The sequence below is a fragment of the Equus caballus genome, chromosome 14, assembly GCF_041296265.1.
Source record: "Equus caballus isolate H_3958 breed thoroughbred chromosome 14, TB-T2T, whole genome shotgun sequence".
NCBI lineage: Eukaryota > Metazoa > Chordata > Mammalia > Perissodactyla > Equidae > Equus > Equus caballus.
Genome location: NC_091697.1, coordinates 32,446,554 through 32,469,980, shown reverse-complemented (window position 1 = coordinate 32,469,980; position 23,427 = coordinate 32,446,554). Strand labels below are relative to the sequence as shown.

At 39.7% G+C, this 23,427-nt stretch overlaps 1 protein-coding gene across 5 annotated transcripts; it reads left to right on the top strand.

Annotated features, from left to right (window-relative positions):
- Positions 1–1,594: 1,594 nt before the first annotated feature.
- Positions 1,595–15,923, top strand: MAT2B (methionine adenosyltransferase 2B). 5 transcript variants are annotated; one of them, XM_014730538.3, is made up of 7 exons: positions 1,595–2,270; positions 9,752–9,946; positions 11,304–11,418; positions 11,601–11,753; positions 13,105–13,298; positions 14,509–14,622; positions 14,997–15,923. In XM_014730538.3, the coding sequence occupies exons 1-7, from the start codon at positions 2,241–2,243 to the stop codon at positions 15,165–15,167; spliced, it is 972 nt and encodes a 323-aa protein (XP_014586024.1). In that variant the 5' UTR covers positions 1,595–2,240; the 3' UTR covers positions 15,168–15,923. The 5 variants fall into 5 exon arrangements, with proteins under 5 accessions (XP_014586024.1, XP_070089059.1, XP_023473044.1 ...); XM_070232958.1 differs by having other exon boundaries at positions 1,822–2,270; positions 14,894–15,923; XM_023617276.2 differs by lacking the exon at positions 1,595–2,270 and adding an exon at positions 4,162–4,611.
- Positions 15,924–23,427: the final 7,504 nt, after the last annotated feature.

The following is a 23,427-nucleotide window of genomic DNA, read 5'->3' as shown; positions in this document are numbered from 1 at the left end:
GGGGTTGATGTCTTTATTTCCCATTCTTTCCTCACCCTTCAATTGAACTTTTGTGCCCCCACCCCATTAACCTTCTGTATTATTGTTTTAAAATTGGGGTATAAATTCCATACAGTAATACAGACAGTGAAATGAACAGATCTTCACTGTTACAGTTTGATGAATTTTGATAAATGCACATATCCATGTTACCCACACCCCTATCAAGATATAAAACATGTCCATCACCTAAGAAAGTTTTTTATGGCCTTCACAGTCAATCCCTATCCTTCCCTCAAGGCAAGATCATGTCTTTCGCTATAAATTAGTCTCACCTGTTTTAGCATTTCACATGTCTCTAACTTCACTCAGCATAACAATTCTGAGATTCATTCATATAGTTCATTTCTTTGTATAGTTGAGTAATAGTCCACAGTATGGATATACCACAATTTGTCTATCCATTCATCCTTTGATGGGTGTTTCCAGTTTTAGGTTATTTTGAATTAAGCTGCTATGAATATTCTTGTCCAAGTCTGTGTACATATATGCTTTCATTTCTGTTGGATAAGCACCTAAAAGTGGAATTACTGGGCTGTGGGGTAGGTATACATTTAACTTTATAATAAACTGCCAAACAGTTTCCTAAAGTGGTTCTTTTATGTCATTCTCCCACTAGCAATGAATGAGCATTCTAGCTGCTCAAAATGCTTGTTTACATATGATATTATCAGTCTTTTTAATTTTAGCCATTCTGTTAAGTATGTAAAGGTATCTCAGTGAGATTTTAATTTGCATTTCTTTGATGTTGAGCATCTTTGTGTGTGATTATTGGCCATACTATGTCTTCACTTTGTGCAATATCTGTTTAAACCTCAAGTTCAGGGGGCCAACCCAGTGGCACAGGCGTTAAGTGCGCATGTTCTGCTTCGGTGGCCCGGGGTTCGCTGGTTTGGATCCTGGGTGCGGACATGGCACTGCTTGGCAAGCCATGCTGTGGTAGGTGTCCCACATATAAAGTAGAGGCAGATGGGCACAGATGTTAGCTCAGGGCCAGTCTTCCTCAGCAAAAAAGAGTAGGATTGGCAGAAGGTGTTAGCTCAGGGCTAATCTTCCTCAAAAAAAAAAACCCCAAAAACTTATGTTCATTTTTAAAGTGACTCTTTAAAAATTATTGAGTTGTAGGAGTTCTTTAAATATTCTGAATTTAAGTCCTTTTCAGATGTATGTATCTGGAGTATTTTTTCTGTTCTGCTTATTCATTTTTTAATATTGTCTTATGATGAACAGTTTTTAATTTTGATGAATTTTATCAATTTTTAAAAATTGTATAGTTCATTACTTCACTACCTCTGCATGGCTCACAGAGTTTAACATGTGCTGTGTTCTCTAAGTGGCTAGCCTGTAGAGTTAAGTGATTCCTTCCCCCGCCCCCCCCCATCTGAATGGCAATTTTGTTGTTGTTCTTAAATTGTTATAGAGCCATAATCCAAAACAGTGGTTCAAAATTTAACAGAGCATATTCATCACTTTTGAAATTGTTAACGATAAGATTGCTGGGCTCCACTCCTACAGAACGATTTTGTTTCGTACGTTCTGTGGTGCAGGCAAGTTTGGGAATCCCTGATCTACAAGTCCTTAACGCTTGGCCAAACCTAAGGTTTTTCTCAAACAGAGGGCAGGACAATGTTAATAGAAATGACCTGTGGCATTTTCATTTCAGCCTGCTGTTACCACCAGTGCCTTTTAGCGTCCTTTGAAATAGTTAATTAGAAAGCACTGGGGGATGGGGGCAAGAGCTGGCGGAATTTACTAAATAGATTCTGTTGTAAGAAGGCATAAGGATACAATATTTCAGAACAGGAACCAATTGCACGGTCTGCGTGCTTCCCAGCTGCTAGGTCTTGCTTTTCTTCTGCAAGAGAAAATTGCAACAAGTCTTCAAGAAAGTTTCCTTTTAAGTAAGTTGGTTTTCCTAATGGTTTTGCGAATGAACCCTCACTTGGGTGGCAATTAAATATGAAACTTCTCATTGGGTATTTTCGAGACCGCCACGGGGAATCAGCTGCCAGTTTACTGCAATGTGAAAAACTGCACGAGATTCTGGGATAGGAATCAAAATGCTAATTTAAAAGGTCGAGTGAAGCTGCGGCTCACGTTTTCGCGTGCCTGCGCTCTGTGGGGCAGAACAAAGACCCAGCCAGGGGAGGCAGAGGCTGAGACTCAACCCAAATCTGTTTTCCTGAGAGAATTTTGGAATCATGCCTGAAATGCCGGAGGACATGGAACAGGTAAGAGCTAACTATTCAAGAAATAAAGTATTCTGGAGTTGGAGTTGCTTTAAAAGCATCCCACTAAACATTTGGTAAAAGCCGGAGGGCTGTGTAAAAAAAAATAGAAAAGATGTCATTCATTTCCTTAAAACACAGAACCTTAGGACATGCAAGAATAAACCGACTTTAATTACTGACCCTGAGAACCAGGTTACGGAGAGCTCAGCTAAGTCTCATTAAGTGACAAAAATAAAATGCAAAACAGAACAGCAGTTTCGTTTACCAGATTATATGCAATGATGCAAGCGAAGTTTCTCTATAAATGAGGATTTTATCCATAGTTGTGTTCTCCAGCCTTTCTTTGTCTTGGCATGAATTGAATCTGCTAATGTAACTTTTAGCTCCAGGTTGCTCTCTTTAATCTTACAGTCTTAGCCACCACACGAACTTGGATATTGTCTGTATAACGGTGGCGTTTTTATTCACGTAGAAACTTTCATCTCTAAAGAGAATGATTAAAAGTCATAACACGAACATATGCCCCTAGAACCATCCCCCAGTTTTACCTGGCAAGTATCGAACCAGCGTCTCAAATGTGGGCAAGTAAACTCTTTTGTTCCTCACCCTAGACAAGGCTGCTGTGAGAAGCAAAATGCTAATCGCATGTGCATATCCTTGAATATTCTTCACGTTGAACACTTAATTTTTTTTCCCCAGAAAGATTAGATTGTATCACACCTTGCAACTAGAAACTTAAAAAAAAAAAATTCCCAGTTTTCAAAGGGGCGAGGATTAAGAGGATCTTGAATCTGCTTCCCCGAATCCACAAATGCCTATTCTTTGTTTCCTGATGATGCACGTTCAGTGCTGGGACAGTCCTTTCAACGACTTCGTAAATAATGCTAGACCGATTAACAGTAACAGCCTGGATTAAAACAAAAATCGAAGTGAGGGGCCTCAGGGTCTCTTCCGTTTCTGTTCCAAAGAAACTTTCTATTTACACAAAGAAGGAAATGAGTTTTTGTTGGGGATTGGGTAGAAAGGAAAGTCACGGTTCTCAGACGTGGAAAAACTTTTTTAAAAGGCTGCCTGTTCTTTAGCTGTAAGATTAAACCAAAAAGGATTAGGAAAATAAAGCCTTTTAGAAAGAACCAAGCAGTAGTTTCGTCTGTGGGCGACTTGGAGGTCTTGCTATTCTGTGTCTGGCAAGGACCCTCACTTCGGTGAAAAGTTGGCGAACCCTACAAGGTCTATGCTGGAGTTTTTTTCTGAGTAAATTTCATAGGCATCCCGGCTGGCGTGGGACTTAAGAGGTTTTGAACTGGAAGGGAAATCACTTGCGTGCTAGGGCAGGCTCAACACTTAGGGCTGTTTCTGATTTGTCACTTAAAACGCGTTACAGGCAGCAGAAGGTCCAGCAGTCCTCTCTCCCCTTGGTTCCTTCTTTAATTTTCGGTGGTTGCAGAGGAGGGGCGCTTGTATCCCAGCTCTGCAGCCCTAAGGCTGTGCTTCTCTAAGGGTGCCCTAAACTCTTGGTAAATCTAGTAACTCTGGAGTCCCAGGCTGGAATACCACAGATCCTCGTTCTGTAGTTATTGGGACAGTCCGAGAGTCTGCATTTCGAAGAGGCACCCAAAAAATTCATCCCTCCCACCTTTTTTAACTAAGTAAAAAATAGTTTGACATCTTTGGAATTTCACACGTACTGTTTTTTTTAGCATCCCAGAAAGACAAATGAGTTCTTGAGGTGTTAATGACTCAGATACCAACACTTTTATTTTTATTCCATGTCTCTTTCTAAATCTCTCTAGATACTGTATGTCCACTGTGCTTCCTCCCTCTCGCCTCCCTGCCCATGACTTTAAAATATTTTATCCCACTTTATATATTCCATGCCCAGTTGATTCTCATGCACACTGCTCACAGTCTGCAAAATGGAAACTCCAGGCAATCCGATTCAAGCCTTCCCTACTCAAGAAGGAAAAAAGCGCATACGCAAATCGCCCCAAACAAAACTCGCGCTCACCGCTTAAAACCAAGGCCTTTGTTTTGCGTAGCCCTTTAAGAATTGGCGCGTGGGCCGGGAACGTCCAGACGCTCTCGCGCCCTTCCTAGGGGGAGGGTCGGCGCAGCGTAGCCAGTCAGCGCGCGCGGCCTTGGCGGCGGAAGCCGGAAGCGGCGAGCGGGGGCTGGCCCGCACTGGGGAGGCGGGCCCAGGGCGACGCAGCCGCGGCCGCTAGCGATCTGGGCTGGAGATAGTGGCGGTCGCCGCAGCGGCGGCGCGAAGGCGGCGGGCATGGTGGGACGGGAGAAGGAGCTCGCCATCCACTTTGTTCCCGGGAACTGCCGGCTCGAAGAGGTGAAAGAATCGGCCCGGGGGTCTGGGACTCGGGGGCGCAGAGGGAGATGAGCCGCGTCTCGGGGACTCGAGTGGTTTTCCAGGCGGGGCCGCCGCCCTGATTTCGCCTCGGCGCCGCCTTTCCAGCCCCGGGAGGCGAGGGCGGTGCCGCCGAGATTGTTTACCACCGCGAGGGCGGTGCCACCAAGTTGGCACGCGCGTCAGGGTTTTCTGTATCAGTGCTGCGGCAGGAAATGAGTAGGTCGAATTTCACTTCCGAATCTTCGGTCTCCCTGGCTAGGAACGAAGAGGGGTTTTCAGAGCTGTTGCGGTTTTAATTTTCTTAATTTCTTTGATACCCTCGATCTTAGCAGTTCGTATCTCTGAGAAAGAAGGGGAAAGGTGGCTTTCCAGAAATAATGACAGTATTGGAGGTGGCAGCTTATTGAACGCTTAGTTTATACAAGGCACTATGTTACGCACTTTACATGCATTATTTTAATCCTTATAACTCCGAGATCTGATTTTGCTCCATTTTACAGATGAGAAAATTGAGGTTTAGAGGGTCAGTCCTTGGCTCAAGTTCATTCAGTAAGGTTGGAGCCGGGATTCTAATACAGGTCTGTTTGACTATCGCAGGCTTTGAACCACTACGGAGGTTGCAGAAAGGAAGGGGATGATTGTCTTCGCGAGAGCCATCCCTGGCAGTCCCCTTCCTCTCCCCTCATTCTCTGTGTTCTCTGTTCCAGGCCCCCAGCGTGCATCAGTCCAGAGAGTATATCTAGCACTGGGGATTGGAAGACTGTTAATGCCCAGGCCAATATGTCTTATGGTTATACGAGAGGATATAGGAGACGGATGTTTTTGATAATGCAAAATTTTTACGCCTCCAACATGTGCTACATTTAGTGTTTTCAAGTCGCTTTGGGATTTTGGGGGTAAAGTTAGGATGGATGGGCTGTTAAACCTCCGTATTTTTCCTATGTACCCCAAACAGAACTAAATAATGTTACATATTGTTTACATTAGTGTTTATGCATACATGTATGTATATATGCATGTATAAAGCTTAATCAGTTTTCACAGTAGGAGTTTAGTAGACTAATAGAAATGGGTTTTCCTACATTAAAAATGGTAACAACTAGGGGCCAGGCTGGTGGCTTAGTGGTTAAGTTCGCGCCCTCCGCTTCTGGGTTCACAGATCCGGATCCCATCCCACGGGCGGAGCTACGCATGGCTTACCAAGCCGCGCCGTGGCGGCACCCCACATAAAATAGAGGAAGATTGGCACAGATGTTAGGTCAGGGCCAATATTCCTCACCAAAAAAAAGGTACAACCAAAAGCTTGGCACATATTTGCTGCTCTCAAAAACTGTAAAATTAAAATTCACTCGTGAGAATGAGGGCTGTCTTATAGTTGATGTTGGAGAAAGCAAACTGTAATGGTTTCTGTTAGTAATACTGGCTCTGGGGTACAAGATGGTGACAGTAGGAGTTAGACCAGTGTCCTAGGTAGTAATGGGATTATAAAACGTTTATTAAAAGTCTAGGAATGTCTGGTGAAAGACCTGCCTCTAGGGCTATGTTGTGAGGACCAATTAAGGAAATGAATAGGGAGCTTTGCCAAATTTAAGAGGTTCTAAAAATAGCAAAGTATTATTATCCTTATCACTGAAACTTAGGAAGATCCCTCTTTAGATATTAGTAATGTTTTGCTCTTTACTTTTCCTCGGGCATTTTTAGTAGAAGTTGATGCAAGTGTGCTAAAGTAGAAGTCTCTGTCCCAGAGTCCTCTTTGGACCATTTTGAAAGAGCTGTTTATCTCTGATTACCTATACAATTTGGTATTATTTAATTACATAGCATAATAAGAGCAATAGCTCTACATTTATATGTATTTAATTTTTCAAGAATTCTTTGAGTGTCTATAAATCTGGTCACCTGAAGTTATTGAATTCTGTACATCTGAGAGTTTATATACAATAGAGTAACTTAAACTGACGTTTGAGATAACCCGTAAGATAATAAAAATTGAGAAAGTAGGCTTTTCAGGCAGACAGAATATTTTCAGCTCTTCTGTTGTGGTTTGGGCTAACTAGACAGCTTTTTATTCCTTTCTGAGTCCCTTGAGGTGTTTGGACATTCCTGTTTTGCAGGACTAAAATAATTTATAGAGTAATGGGCCAAAGTAATTTTTAGAGGAATATTTCTTTTAAAAAGAAAAAAAATCAAAATAGTGCGCTTTAAAAAGCTTCAGGTAGAGTTTGGTTTATATATAGAAACTCAAAAATAGAAGAGTTATTTTTGTTTGGCATCTTTTAATTTCAGAGTGATGCACCTATTTTATTTGCCAACCACCAATAAACTTGCAATCCAAATGAGAAAAATCTTGTTTTGGCTCCTGTACTGGTGACAGAAGGTGTCAATGAGTCTAGAGGGAATTATGGGAAAAGAGGAAAAGTTCTTTAAGTAAATGAAGCTCCTTTCACTCTATTCAGACCCCTTTGTGGTAAGGATAACATGGAAAATGTTCGAGTTGTAGAGCTGTAAAGCTGGAAGACCCTTACTCATCGCGCCCAGAGGCCTCATTTTACCAATGAGGAATTAGATGGGTAGGGATGGAGTAACTTCTCAGTACCACAGTTTGTGGCAGAGCAGATAAAACTTAATCATCATGAAACCAAATAGAAGTCCAAAGGCTTGAGACAGCTCAGTATGTATTTGGCTGACCACAGAAGGAAGAAGACCCAAGTTCTGCTCCCAACTTTTCCCCTGTTACTGTGGGCACAACCTTTAACATCTCTAGACTTCACGTTCCTCACTTTGGAAATAATATCTGCCCTGCCTAACGAGGCTATTCTTATGATCAAAGGTATGGGGTAGGTTTATGTAACAAATATACAATTGTGCAGAATCATTTCTGTTTCAGAAAATGCTTGCACTTCAGATCTCTGCTCTTTTAAAGAAAATTTTGAGCAATGACGTCTGACCACTGGGTACCATGAACTGTTTCATATTTTCTTCTAGGGACCTTACAAATTACCCCAGGGTGTAAGGATGTAAGCTTGTATTTTCTCCATACAACTGCTATCCTTTTTTTTTAAATTAAGTGTATTATAGTCCCTAAGACCCTTGCTGTGCTTTAACTTAATACTGTATTTCATCAAATCTAAGATGCTCTTGATTATAAGATCATCTGGACTCTTATTCTAAGCTGCACTAAAAAGTAAGCAACACCACCAAACTGATGCATTCATAAGATGCATCTCTATTTCATTCGTTTAACAGAGATCTTAAAATGAGGAAAAAGTGTGCCTCACAGAATCAACAAGGGACACAGATCTTAATTTATGTTTAGTAACCTTTGTAGATTGCCTAATGCTTGTTCTTTGACTTGTTTTTCTAGTTTTCCTTTTTGAGGGGGAAAGATGTTGTTTCTAGAAGGGTAAATGGCAATTTATTGGCTTGTTTGTATAAGAGAAATTTATCTTTAAGAAAGCTTTGGACTTTCCCGGAGTTCAAGGTTACAGCTCTCAAAGCGGAGTTCCCAAATCACCATCATCAGCACCACCTGGGAGCTTTCATCAGCCCTTACCCTAGACCACCTGGTCCGAAAGCCTTCCAGGTGATTCTGATCCTCGCTGAAGCCTGAGAACCAGTGACTTAAGAACTGCTGTCTATTCCTTTGCTTCTTTAGAGTGAAGTAAAAAGTGAAAAACTCAGAAGAAACCAAATCATGGCTCTCTTACAGTATTTTCCGAGGGATCTTGATGGTATTTATCCTGTGTGAATTGTTTTCTGATTGTATCTCTACTAGACTTGGGCTTGTTTTCTGCTCTTTATAATTCAGTCTTTGTATAGCTGTCTTCTTGCCAGAATTCAAAGAAAATATTTTGCAGGCTGAAATCTTTGTTTTCTGAGATCAATTGGCCTAGAGTCAAGGGTTGCCATGTAAAACCTAGATGAATTTTTCTTCACCCATTAAAATGTGTTGAAATTGGTTGAACTAAAGAAAAGATATCGTTAAGTATTAGCCTTTATACTGTCTCTGTCAGCCATTTTATTTCAGATTTTTCCTACAATAGAAATACCTGATTTAGGTGGCCTTTTCTTCTTTTTCAAATGCATAGTCTGCACAGTTATTCAGCTGACCTAAGGGCAAAGAAAGATAGGTCTGTAGTTATTGTATGCCTGTTTACAGTTTTTGACAGCTCAGAGTTAGGTGACTGTAACAACATTGGAAATCAAAAAGCCTCAAGTTGATGAAATATAATAAAACTTTTTGTTTTTTAATAGTAAATGTTGACTCTATTCAAGAGTCTGGGAGAAAATTTGGTGTAACTGTCTTGGGAAGAAGGGGAATTTTTTAAACTATGCCTTGGAAACACAGAACTTGAAATGTTTCCTAAATAGTAGTTTCTTTCAATTTCAGTGTTTAAGGACTTTTTTCGTTTTTACGGTAGCAACACGAGTCAGTTTAAAATACTTTAGGTTTTTTTCTTTTTCTTCTATCTGTATTTATTAGTTTTAACTGGTCTTCATAGGTCAATTGAGAATTTACTCGGGAACATTTACTAATTCGGTTAAACTTAGAAAGATTTTAGTGCTGTAAGGACCAAAATTATTTTTTCTCCACATAAATTCCTATGAAATAGGAATTCTAACTCAGCCTAGCAAAATATGTTATCTCAGTGAAATTTGGAAGAAAACATGGGATTAAAAACTGAAGACCAAAAATGTCAACTTGTAGATTTACTGACCAAATAAAATAGCAAATATTTAATCAGGCCATAAAATAAGCTTAAAACTGTGCATTTTAATAAACTGAAGAACATTATTAAAATTGCTATTTATTGCTCATTTGGACATCATTGCTCGTCAAAATAAGACTTTTCATCATTAACACAGGAAATCTAAATCTGTTAGTCTAGGTAGTTCTCTGCAGTATCGTCTTAGGTTCTTTTTCTTGGGTAAGATGATTAAAATTTTTGTGAAGTAGTTTGATTAATCTTTTTCATAACTTATGGATTGGCTTATAGATTTCGGACACGAAGTAAACTGCTTAGACTTTGAAGTATTTAGTGGACGATTATGTTGACTAATTTCGTGGAGAGAATATTTTCAAAGTGAATAATCCTTTTCTTCCCCTTTCACCCTTTAGGAGGAAGTGAACATCCCCAGCAGGCGGGTTCTGGTCACTGGTGCCACTGGGCTTCTTGGCAGAGCTGTGTACAGAGAATTTAAGCAGAATAATTGGCATGCCTTTGGCTGTGGTTATAGAAGAGCGAGGCCAAAGTTTGAGCAGGTCAATCTGTTGGACTCCGATGCGGTTCGTCACATTGTTCATGACGTTCAGGTATGGTCTAGTCTGTGCGCTTTAACCCAGAGGTAAACTGCATTAAAAATTGTCTGGATGACACAGAAAATGTTCTTGCTCTCAAGGAAGTTACTATACTTAAGCTCTAACCTGTAAAGCAATAACAATAGATGGTGAACTGACTTATTTTTTTAGCATTACAAAGCATATGCAATCCTTAAAATGATTAGATTGTGACGTAAGTTGAAAAAAGACAAAAATATTAAGCATTTTATCAAAAGCTCATGTTTTTAAAGTGCTCTTCTAAGTACCACTTTCTGTGCAAATGCCTTTTTAGTGTTATCTGTAAACCTTACAACACTGCAAAATAGATATTATCATTTCCATTTTAGAGATGACAGAGGCTCAGAGAGGTTAAATAACTTGTTGGCCGTGGTCGCAGAAAAGTTAGAGAAAAATTTACGTTCTGTTGCACCTCTGATCAGATCGAGAGTCCTTTTTAAGAATATGGTCCAGTGAACACCTGCATGAGAATCACTCGGGAGACTGGTGCTTAGCCCTCCCTCCCAGAGAGTTTAAGTCGGTCCATCTGTGGTGGAGCCCAGGAGTCTACATTTTAAGAAGCACCTCAGATTATGCACATTAAGTTTGCAGACAACTCTGAGATCATGCTGCCTCAAGCAGTTGCGAAGGAGGAAGTTTCGTATGTGGGTGTACCAGCCCTGCCTGAGTGGTCATCCCAGGCTTTACCTCTGCTCAGCTCCTCTGGGAAGTAGGTGCTGCTTGACAAAGGACCTTCTGCATTTGTCTCTTGACATCTGTCACATTATATTGAAACAGTCTCTTTACGTATCTGTCTTTTCCACAAAATTATGAAATCCTTGCTGCTCACACAGTGCTTAGCATATAAGTGGCATACAAATACTCAACTGGAAATATAATTTTTATAGATAGTTGGTTTTCTTTAAATAGTTGGTGTAAGAGATTGGAATTTTTGAATTTAATTTCAAAATACTCCTCTTCCTTTAACATAGATTTATCAAATATTAGGTCATATTAATTATATAAATGATAGCTCTTTTCTCTCATCCAAATTAGGGGACGAAGCTTATTTTGATTTAGAAATACAGTTGATGATACAGAGTTTTGTCCGGTTTTGCCTAGGGACTACTAAATTACTCTTCCCGTTTCAGGGCCTGTATATATTTTTGAGGAAGTTTGAACCTTGGGAAAGGGAATTGTGACAAAATTACATTAAAAAATTACATTGATACTTTAGTGGAAAGAATGTTGATTTAACAAACATTTTTCTATACATTAATTTACTGTTGGAAAACTGTGGTTCCTCTATTTTATTCCTTTTTGGGTTAAAAATGCGTCAATGCTTCGCTTCCAGCCCCACGTCATAGTGCATTGTGCAGCAGAGAGAAGGCCCGATGTGGTGGAAAATCAGCCGGATGCTGCTTCTCGACTTAATGTGGATGCTTCTCGGAATTTAGCAAAGGAAGCAGGTAATGTGACTTTATAAAATCTTCATTAAATATTAAATGATTGCCGAGTTTGTGAAGATTAAAGGTTTATAGATCACATATAAGAGATTTGATTTTATATACGATGAATAAGCCATTAAAAATTCCAGTAAAGAGTAATGTCCTGTAATAATAGGTATTTTTCTTGCTCATTTTTTTTGTAGCTGCAATCGGAGCATTTCTAATCTACATTAGCTCAGATTATGTATTTGATGGAACAAATCCACCTTATAGGGAGGAAGACATACCAAGTCCCCTAAACCTGTATGGCAAAACCAAATTAGAAGGAGAAAAGGCCGTCCTGGAGAACAATTTAGGTAAGACAGTCTCGTTAGCCCCTCACTGTTTTGAGGATTCCTTTTTGTGATATATATGTACGTTTTTAATTTTTAAAAACAAGAAACACAAATCATTGGAGAAAAATTAGAGAACGTAGTTAATAAAAAAGAAAAATAAATTTTAGAAATCCTAAAGAATTTATGAATCCTTCTAGACTTTTTCCAGTATCAGTATGTACATAAATATCATTGTGTATAGAAAACAAATCATATAGTACAAATTTTTGTAGTCTACTTTCAAAAAACAGATTAATATCATTTCTCTTAGATTGAGGTATTCTATTTGTATGGTTTTTCTTTTTTCATATGTGTGTTTCTGTGTAAATGTACTTATACATATGTATGTGCTGATTATGAGAAGTGCACCCTTCTTGAAAGAAAAAATTAATAATTGTAAAGAGTGGAAATTCTCTTACTATTATGCTACATCAGAGAGAGGGGTACCAAATGTGGTCATCTATGCAAGTATTTTTGTGCATGTTGTTTTGTAACCTGTTTCCCCCCCACACACACACTTGCATTTCAGTGCATAATGGAGCCGTCTCTCAGATACCTTTTCCATGTCAATGGCTGCATAGTACTTGATTTAATGATCCTATACACTGAAACTATTGCCTTAGACTGTACTGCATCCTTGAGAAGCATCCCCTATCATACACATCATACTCACAGGCATCTAGTTTTTCAGGATTTTTTTATTATAAATTATCCTGCAGGATCATCCTTGAATACCTGTCTGTATACAGTTGTCCAAGAAGTTAAGTTTATTTTATTTTCCTTTTTTTTCACGTATTGTTTATTTTGAGGAAGATTAGCCCTGAGCTAACATCTGCTGCCAACCTTTCTCTTTTTGCTGAGGAAAACTGGCCCTGAGCAAACATCCATGCCCATCTTCCTCTACTCTATATGTGGGATGCCCGCCACAGCGTGGCTTGACAAGCAGTGTATAGATCCACACCCAGGATCTGAACTGGTGAACCCCGGGCTGCTGAAGCAGAAATGCGAACTTAACCACTGTGCCACTGGGCTGGCCCCTACATTCTATTTTTTAATCTAGGATCCAGTTAAGGTTCTCTCATTGCATTCAGTTGTCATGTTAAGTTTTATTTTTAATGTTCATAATAATGAAGAAATTATATGTAAAAATACCCCAAATGACAGAGAAATTTAAAAATATTCAGGAACACATTTGTTAAGTGTTCCTTAATGTCATTTTGGCATCTTGCAAGTTTTCTACCTTTGTGGTGTTTAAATCCACATACTTTCATCTTACATCAAGACTTAAGAACCCATCGGCTTTGAAATACTATCTGCTTTTATTAATCTCTAGGAGCTGCTGTTTTGAGAATTCCTGTTCTGTATGGAGAAGTTGAGAAGCTTGAAGAAAGTGCCGTGACTATTATGTTTGATAAAGTGCAGTTCAGCAACAAGTCAGCGAACATGGACCACTGGCAGCAGAGGTTCCCCACCCATGTCAAAGATGTAGCCACCGTGTGTCGTCAGTTAGCCGAGAAGAGAATGCTGGTGAGAACCTGTGGAAGGATGAGTTCCTAACTTCCATTTTAGTAAAAATTCTGTGAATGAGTAAAAATCCTGTTAATGAGTGAAAGTTAAAGTGTTGTTTTTAAAACTACAAGGAGGGGCCGGCCCCATGGCTGAGTGGTTGTTTGCGTGCTCCACTTCGGCCCAGGGTTTCACTGGTTCAGATCCTGGGCAGGGACCTAGCACTGCTCATTAAGCTGTGCTGAGGCAGCATCCCACGTAGCACAACCAGAAGGACCTACAGCTAGAATATACAACTATGTACTGGGGGGCTTTGGGGAGAAGAAGGACAAAAAAAGATTGGCAACAGATGTTAGCTTAGGTGCCAGTCTTAAAAAGTAAATAAAACTACAAGGAGACCAAATAAAAGTAGTTTACAAATAGTAGGCTATATTTATGAGTAAGAAAAATATTACGCTCTTGAGTTTGAATTTATTTCCCAAATATTATAGATCCTTTCTGTTGTTCTTTCATTGCAAAATGACTGAAAACTTGTATATTTTCTTTTGGGTAACAAAATAATCTTCTGATGTCTTTTAAGAAGTTACCCTATTTAAGATCTACGTCATGCCAAAGAAGAATCTACATAGCAATTTATTATTTCAGCCCCTTTAAGACTGATTTGTAATTTTTTAAGAGATATTTGGATAGGGCTTAATTTTAAGCATTTAAAAAAGTTGGAGCTAAAATAGAATATCCATAAAAGGAAAAGTTAGAATAACTGATCTATTTTAGACTATTAATAATAGTATGACTAAAGTTTAATGCATAAAAACTTATATATTTCAAATTTGTGCTATGACAGTATTTAAAGATGTTACAGCTAATTAGCTCATCCTGAAAAATGGTTCTGTTAAGGTTTGGTTATAGCTCTTAGGATAATTAGAAATACTCATTAAATTGACCTGTGTTTCCATAAAAATCTAATCATTTTTAGGATTTCCACTAAATAAAATTAGAGCCATTTATGTTTTTATTTTTAAAAATTCTTAAGGCAAATTCTAGGAATTGCTTTTTGTGTTTAGGTGGGAATATTTCTAGGAATTTGATTTTAGATATCTTGTGGAATACATTCCAAAAGGAGGGATACATTTTAATTCCTGGGCCTTTTAAGTTAGCTTTCTTGTCAAAGCTGCCATTCTACTCAACTCAAAAAGTTGAAACTATTTTGAATCTTTTGTTTTCTCGTTAGGATCCGTCAATTAAGGGAACCTTTCATTGGTCTGGCAACGAACAGATGACTAAGTATGAAATGGCATGTGCCATTGCCGATGCCTTCAACCTCCCCAGCAGTCACTTAAGACCTGTAAGTACATGGCATTTAAAACCTCTTCACTTTTTGAAAGTCCACATCCATCGCTATAGTGTGTATTATTGGTAACATTTTTCTTGTTGCTTTGGAAGTGTTGGATAACTTCCTTTTCAGGTACTAATCAGAGTGAACTTTGCTTGTTTGTGGCAGTTTATATTGTTACTTTTCTCTAAGTTATCGTGTATAAAGAAGGCCGTGAGGATTGGTGAAGTTTATAGGAAAAGCATTGTCTTGATTGTGGCAAACTTTTTGTTTATTTTTCCAGGGATCACGGCAGACTTCTTGCACTGAAGGCAAAATGAAGTAGAGAATATAAAACCTCAATATGTGGCTTTTCATTTATTTTTTGTGTTTATTTTTCTTTAAAGATAACTGACAGTCCAGTCTTAGGAGCACTACGTCCAAGAAATGCTCAGCTTGACTGCTCCAAATTAGAGACCTTGGGCATTGGCCAGCGAACACCATTTCGAATTGGAATCAAAGAATCACTCTGGCCTTTCCTCATTGACAAGAGATGGAGACAAACGGTTTTTCATTAGTGTATGTGTGGTCTTTTTTTTTTTTGTAATCAGAAGTATAGTATGTGGCACTTTTTAAAGAAAAGGAAATAGTTTTGTATGAGTGCTCTTTAATTGTGACTCATGATCTTTCAGGTAAATGATGCTCTTGCGCTAGTGAAATGGTCTAAAGAAACTAAGGGCAATAATGCCTTGTTTCGGAAGTAACAGTTTTTCTGTTTATCATTTTGTTTGTTCTGGCTTAACTCGCTGTTTGCGTATAGTAAATTATGATTCTGAAATATTTGAGAGCCAAGTTGAAACAGATCTGCTGTAGACTTGTTTTTTGGATGAAATGCATCGTTCATTCCTATAAGCTCTACATTTTCATGACTTTTGCAACTGTTGACCCTTTTATGTTTTAAAGTGTTAAATAGTATGAAAATCATTGGTGTTCATTATTTGCTTTGCCTGAGCTCAGATCAAAATGTTTGAAGAAAGATACTTTATTTTTGCAACTTAAGTGAGGTTTTTATGCTCGAGATCTTTCGATGTGTTATGTATATTGGAACTCCTGCAGCTTCGCGCCTCCTGCTTTTGTAGCAGTGTATGGTGAGCACTTGAGAGAGGAGAGGATGTGTGTATGTGTATTTTTTTAATATATATATAAAACTGTCCTTTTCACTCCATGTCACACTAAGTGATATTTCATATGTGTGGTTATACTAATAATTGGCCTTGTAAGTCTTTTGACCATTCATGAATAATAATAATAAATACGTACTGCTGGCATGGTAAGGCTTGTTTTTCTTGTATTTATTTCTCTTTTTGAATGCAAGGATCAAATGTCTGATTGTTAGTTCTGATTTTTTAAAATTACATTCTTATGTAACAATTGAATCATACAAGAGAATATAGTTAATATATTGAGATACAAAACACAATAATAAAATGAACACTGGCGTACCTTCCACTTGAGATCTAGAATCTTAGAGATACTCATTTTTTAACTAAAAGTAAGTAGCTTTGTAATCTTGTTATATATTTACATAGGATCTTCCTTTTGAAGAATGCAGAGTTCTGTGAATGTGTTATCTATACTAAGTAATATTCAGGTGACCTTAGCCTCAATACTATTTTTGGTCCTTAACAAGGAAGCAGAAAAGGTAAAGTGACATGTATGACTTGGCTTCTATTCAAATCCTGGTTTCAGATTTTCTGATTTCATTTGTGGGGTATTCTTTCCTTAGATTATGATCTTATTCTCTCATTGGACAAAAATATTTGTTTCTAATTTCCCGGATTTCTTAGTTTTGAGTTTAGAGAGGATTAGATTTGGGTGATTTGGTTAAAGCAGCAATTCTCAAACCATGCTATGTTTTGTAATTAGCTAGGGAAATTTTACTGATACCTGAGCCCTGCCCTGAACCCACAGGAATAGAATTTCTGGAATTGATGCCTGTTAATCTAGTTTTAAATGTTCCCCAGGTGCTTCTAAGGTAGCCGGCCTGGCATTTGCATTTGGCAACCACCGAATTGAAGCTTCCTGGGGTTTTTTTTTGTTGCTTCATTTTGCATAGTAACAAATTCCGATTTTCAGAGTAAAAAAGCCTCTTTCTCATTCTTTTCTCAAGACCCCTGTTGTCTGTCTGTGGAAGAAACCACTGTAGATCAGATTCTGCTATGTTTGTAGAGGCACCCTGTGTGTATAAGAATACACTCAAAACATATGTGTGTGTTCATGCTCTCACTATCTCCTCTTTAATTATACACAGAGCAGCATATATGATACAGTAAATCATGTTTTTTTTCTTGAACCGTTTAAAAGTGAGTTGCAGCTATGATGTGAAATCACTCACTTAGTAGATAAATTTAAGTATGTGTTTTCTAAAAATAAGAATGCACTTCCACATAACCCCATAATAAACCATCAAAATCAAGAAGTTAACAGTGATCCAATATTATCATCTAATCCACAGACCCTATTCACATTTCAGTTCTCCCAGTGGTGTCCTTTATAAATCTCTCCAATCCAGGATTACCTGTGGCATTTGTGTTTGTTTTGTTAAGGTTTTTTCCTGAAGTTTTATTTTGTTCTTTCATTTGGAACGTAGTTTTCTGTTTCTTCATTTTGCTTGATTGTCCGTTTTGGTTTCTATACAGTAGATGAAACAGCCACTTCTCCCAGTCTTGGAGGAGTGGTCTCATGGAGGAGATGAACCTTTTTGTTCAGCCTGCCCCAGCTCTTGGTTGTCTCTCAAACCTCTGCTTGTCCAAGCAGCCTAGTGTATTTTTAATAGCTCCCAGTAGTTGAGGGTGTGCCGAGACCTGTCAGTATCCCAAAGGGGAGGGTCTCAGGCTTAAATTCAGGAAGCAGCTTTTAAAAGTATGCAAATACATACAGTCCTGAGGGGCTGTAAGCATAAGCCCTGCTGGCACAGCCAGGTCATCTGGAGGTGTCTGCTGGGCAGCAGTTGCAAAAATCAGGGCTCTGGACGAGTGTAGGACCTTCCTTCTGGGAGATACCTCGAGCGGGAGCAAGACAGAGGGAGAGCGCAAAGAAGGCGTCCACATCCTGCGTTCCTTGAGAGTAGCTCCGTAGGCCACTGAATGTGTCCCAGACCTGAAGCCTACACCTCAGTTTGAGGCTCCAGGACAAGCTGAGTGGCTGCCTTCACAGAAGGACTGGGGGTGGGGTGTGCCTCAGTCTGCTGTCTGGGCCGTGCTGTGAGGGTTGGTAATCTGTCAATAACCATCTCTCCGAATGCCACGGTTCCCTGGGACCCAGGAATGCAAGCACCCCCCCCCCCCATCTCACCCCGGCCACCAGAGCCAGGTGATCAAGGGGCGCCCCTGGGCATAAGCTGCAAAAACCAGTGCCCCAGACACTCTAAAGCTCCCCTCCAGGAGATTCTGGTGCTCTGGAGTGTGGCAAGTGGCGTGAAGATAGCACCCCAACCTCTGAGGTCTCTGGAAAGGATTACGGTCAGCCCCTAGATGGAGTTCAATGAGAAGCCTGCCCTCAGGCCACAGTCACAATATTTAGCTAATAGGCCTCCTTTACAGAAAGATGGAGCCCCTGGGTCTGTTGCCTCTTGCTGTGCCCTGTTAAGAACTCTGCCAGTTACAGTCTTGGAAGACCCATGAGCATAAGCGACACTGGTCACCAGAGTGGGTTGATATAGTGGTGTCCCCTGGCAGCAGTCACAAAAATCAGGGCACCAGACTGGGCTATGAGCTCCTTTTTGGGAGACACTGATTATTACAGTCCCATGTGACCAGGAATGCAAGCTCCCCTGGCCTCCAGAGCCAGGTGATCAAGAGATGTCCCCTGGGTGGCAGCTGCAAAGATCGAGGCACCAGACGCATGTAAAGGCCCCCTTCTGGGAGATACTGGTGCTCCCGAGCAAAGGGAGAGCCGGGAGAAGACCCTGCCAGTCTCCCACTCAGCGAGTGTTCCAGCAGGCTCTAGATGTGTGTGTGAAACTGTAGGCCTGGCCCCCAGCGGGTGAGCCTCCTTCACTGTAAGTCTTGGCTCCATCGGCTGCCTCTGACCTGGGCCCTGGACAGTGAGTCCTGGCACGGAGCTTTCTCAGATCTACCTTCTTGTGGGTCCCCAGACACGAGCCCCATTGGTTTTCAAAATTAGATGTTTTGGGTGCTCATCTCAAGAGCATGTCTTAAAAGTTTCTGTGCACGACGTGGGGTTTGAACTCCTCGCTCCTTGGGGAGAAACTCCATGTTTTGAGTTCCTGCCTGGTTGTGGTCACTGCACCAAGGGTGGGGTTTATGGAAAGATTGTGTCCCAGCCTCTTCTACCTGCTTTAATGTGGTTTTCTTCCTGTTTGCCTGACGTGTAGTTGTCACTCAGCCAGCCTTCAGTTTTTTTCAAGAGGAAATTTTTCCATATGTAGCTGCAGACTCAGTGTGTCCGTGGGAGGAGGTGAGTTCAGGATCCTCGTACGTTGCCATCTTGAACCGGAACCTCTCCTGGCATTTACCATCGCTTTAGCTTCGATCTAGAACAGGTTGTCAGTCTTTCTTTCTCTTTCATGATCTTGACATTTTTGACATCTCTATAGGTTTTAAAGACATCTTAAATTCACATTGATACCTCCAATTCCAGTATTGTTCCACAGGGTTTATTTTAGCTTCCCTCTTTCCATTATTTGTAGCTCCTTTCTCTGACAGAGAAGCTTAGCTCCCATTATTTTCAATATATTTGCTCATTTGCTCAAGTCATCGATAAGAACCATGCTTCTCACACCAAGTCCCGCGTGCTCCCCTCGTCACTCAGGCCTCCATGAGCCAGTTGAGCATCCCTGACCCCTGGGCCATGGCCGTGGTGCTCCTGACCATGTGGGCCACTGCACCTGGTCAAGGACTTCCCCGTCTCCAGCCTACAAGGCACTGCACCCAACACACAGGCCACCACCTACCAGCAGAGCCCCACAGAGAAGGAACTAGATATTCTTTTATGGCTGCATTTATTCCCTTGTATCAATGAATGAACCACAGTTTGTTTAATCAGTTTCCTATTGATGTGCTTTAGATGTGTATGAATCTTTAGAGCATGATTTTAGTGAGCCTAGTCAAGATCATGAGACTTGTTATTCTGTATATCCACACTTTATACTTACAAACTTGCAAGTATAGGCTACAGGTCCTGAGTGTATATCAGTCTGCAAAATAAGAAAGTATTCAGAAAATTTCAGTATCAAAATAGGAAAATAGCCTGAGATATGGACCTGAATGTGTGAAGAAAAGAACACAAATGTTTCTCAAATCAGAATATTTTTATGCTATATGCTTGAACTACTGTCCTACGTAGTTAAATGTATTAGCTTATTTCACGTTGTTTTAATACAAAACAGTAAACATTTTACTCACTTTCAAAAGGAAGTAGGAAACATCGAACTCTAATTGCAAAACCTATGGAAGAAATTATTAATGGAGTCTAAGTTAAATCCTGTCTCTTTGAATACCCGATCGTATCATTAGTAGTAAATATGGCAGCATATTTTTTTTTTTGAGGAAGATTAGCCCTGAGCTAACATCTGCTGCCAATCCTCCTCTTTTTGCTGAGGAAGACTGGCCCTGAGCTAACATCTGTTCCCATCTTCCTCTACTTTATATGTGGGACGCCTACCACAGCATGGCTTGCCAAGCAGTGCCATGCCCGCATCCGGAATCCATACTGGTGATTTCAAAGAAGAAAAATTATTTTTGTAACCTGTTTAGCCTAATGACTTCTGAAAGTTCTGTGTTTTTCCACGCAAATGGCAAAATACTTGAATTTATATGCACTTAATTGTATCTCTGGAAATCAGATAAATTAAAATTCATGTATTTGTTCGCAAATGATTTATATCAAAAGATGTCTGTGAAATTGCTCAGCTCATGGCTACAATTGTTTTGCTTTCCATGGTCCCCATCTTCATTCTGATTTTTGACAAACATACTACATATTTATTATTGAACAATTCTAATTTTCAAAAAATGTTGCCTTTGCAATGTAAACTTTATATAGAGACTTCAGAATGTTTTGATGTGAGATGCTAAAACTTATCCAGGATAAGTCAAACACTTGGACATATTAAAGGGCTGGGAATAATTTTTTTCTTCTCGTTATACCATATCACCCTCAGGCTTTATGTTCTTAGTACATATTAGGTTGTTGAATAGTTGAATTGAAAGAGAGATGAGGGTTCTGGCCTGTGGAAGTGTTCTTCCGTAGTTAGAGTTGACCCTGAAACTAGAGGATGAGGATGGATGATGGAAAAAATGCATACCATTTGAGAGGACACCGTACGAGAGGGCACCACTGTCTAGTTTGATAACGTGTGTCTCAGCAGCATGAGGGATAGTCATCTTTCATAATGTCAACCTCCCCAAATTCCTGAGTTCTCTTAATGACTCATTACAGATCCATCATCTTTGATCCACTTAAGTCTGCCAAACCAATTTAAGTTAGCATCATCTCCAGCTACAGACAGGTTTATCAGGCCCAGGTTATTTATTTAAAATCTTGAAGGGGTAAGAAATAAATCTAGAGGTGAACTTTGGTGAGTAGATTGGTTTTATCCCAATCTTAGATTTAATTAAAAAGTTTTTAATTGTGAAAAGAATTATCCGTACAAAAGAGTGCATAAAATGTATACACAGTTTGAAGAATAATGATAAACACCCACATACCTACTACCACCCAGGTTGAGAAATGGAACATTATGGGTATCTTAGAAGCTCTGTATGCCTTTCCCCTGTTGTGTCTGTTATTAGTCAGAGTTCTCCAGAGAATCAGAACAAATAGGATGTGTATATATGTAGAAAGAGATTTGCTATAAGAAACTGGCTCATGTGACTATGAAGGCTGGCAAATTCAAAATCTGTAGAATGGGCCAGCAGGCTGGAGACTTAGGAGAGCTGATGTTCCAGTTGAAGTCTGAAGGCACTCTGCTGTAGAATCAGGAAGAGCTGATGTTGCTGATGAAGTGAGAAGGCTGTCTGCTGGAGAATCCTCTCTTGCTAGGGTGAGGCCAGTCTTTTTTTCCATTCAGCCCTTCAACTGATTGGATGAGGTCCACCAGCATTATGGAGGGCAATCTGCTTTACTCAAAATGCACGGTTTAAATGTTAATATCATCCAAAACAGCCTCAAAGAAACACCCAGAATAACATTTGACCAAATATCTTTGGCACCCCATTGCCTAGCCAAGTAGACACATAAAATTCACCACCACAGTGCCACTTCTTCCCCGCAAGGTAACCATTATCCTCACTTAAAATTTTCTTTTTTCAAAATTGTGGTAAAACACACATAATCTATCTTAACCATTCTAAAGCATACAGTTCACTAGTGTTAAGTACATTCACATTGTTGGGCAACAAATTTCCAGAATTCTTCCCATCTTGCAAAATTGAAACTTTATACTCATTAAACAAGAGCTTCTTTTTCCCTCCTCTCCCCAGCCCTTGGCAGCCACCATTCTACTTTTTCTCTCTATGAACTGGACTATTCTAGGTACCTAATATAAATGGAACCATACAATATTTGTCTTTTTGTGACTGGCTTATTTCGCATAGCATAATGTCCCCAAAGTTCCTCCATGTTGTAGCATGTATCAGAATTTTGTTCATTTTTGAGGCTGCATAGTATTCCATTGTATGTATATACCACATTTTGTTTATCCATTCATCCATTGATGGACACTTGGGCTGCTTTTGTTTCTTGGCTATTGTGAATAATGCTGCAGTGAAAATGGGTGTCAAATATCTATTCAAGAGGGCCAGACCTAGTGGCTTAGTGGTTAAGTTTGGCGTGCTCCATTTTGGTGGCCCAAGTTTGGTTCCTGGGCACCGACCTACATCACTCCTCTGTCAGTGGCCATGCAGTGGCAGTGGCTCACATACGAAAATGGGAAGATTGGCAATGGATGTTAGCTCAGGGTGAATCTTCCTCAGCAAAAAAATACAAAAACATATCTATTCAAGACCCTGCTTTCAATTCTTTTGGGTACATACTCAGAAGTGGGATTGCTGGATCATATGTAATTCTCTTTTTTTTTTTTCCCTGAGGAAGATTAGCCTTGAGCTAACATCTGTGCCAGTCTTCCTCCATTTTGTATGTGGATTGCTGTCACAGCATGGCTGACAAGTAGTGTAGGTCTACACCCTGGGGTCTGAACCCATAAACCCAGGCCACTGAAGTGGAGCACACTGAACTCAACCACTACGCCATGGGGCCATATCCCCATATGATAATTCTAGTTTTCAACTTTTTGAGGAGCTGCTGTACTGTTTTCCATAGTGGCTGCCCCATTTTACATTCCCACCAACAGTGCCCAAGGGTTCCAATTTCTCCATTTGCTTGCCAACACTTGGTATTTTATTTGGCCTAGTGTGAAACCTGTTTCAAACTAATGACCTCCAGAACTGAAAGATAATAAATTTGTGTTGTTTAAGCCACCAGGTTTGTGGTAATACGTTACAGCAGCACAAAGAAACTAATACCCTGATCCTCCAATTTTCCTTTATTTTCTTCTCTATTTTTTACCTCTTTGTCTTTTTACTCTACGTTCTGGGAGATTGCCTTAACTTTTAAAAATTTCCCCAATTTTTCTACTCAGTTATTCTTTTTTGTTACCATCTTAGCTTACCATCTTCCAAGAGCTTTTCTTTGTTCTCTCAGTATTTCCTTTTTTAAAAACTAGTATCATTATCATGTTTCATGGATGTATGGATTCTGTTCTCTCTCTGAAATATTAGTGATAATTGTGTTTTAGGGGTTTTTTTGAGGGAGGGT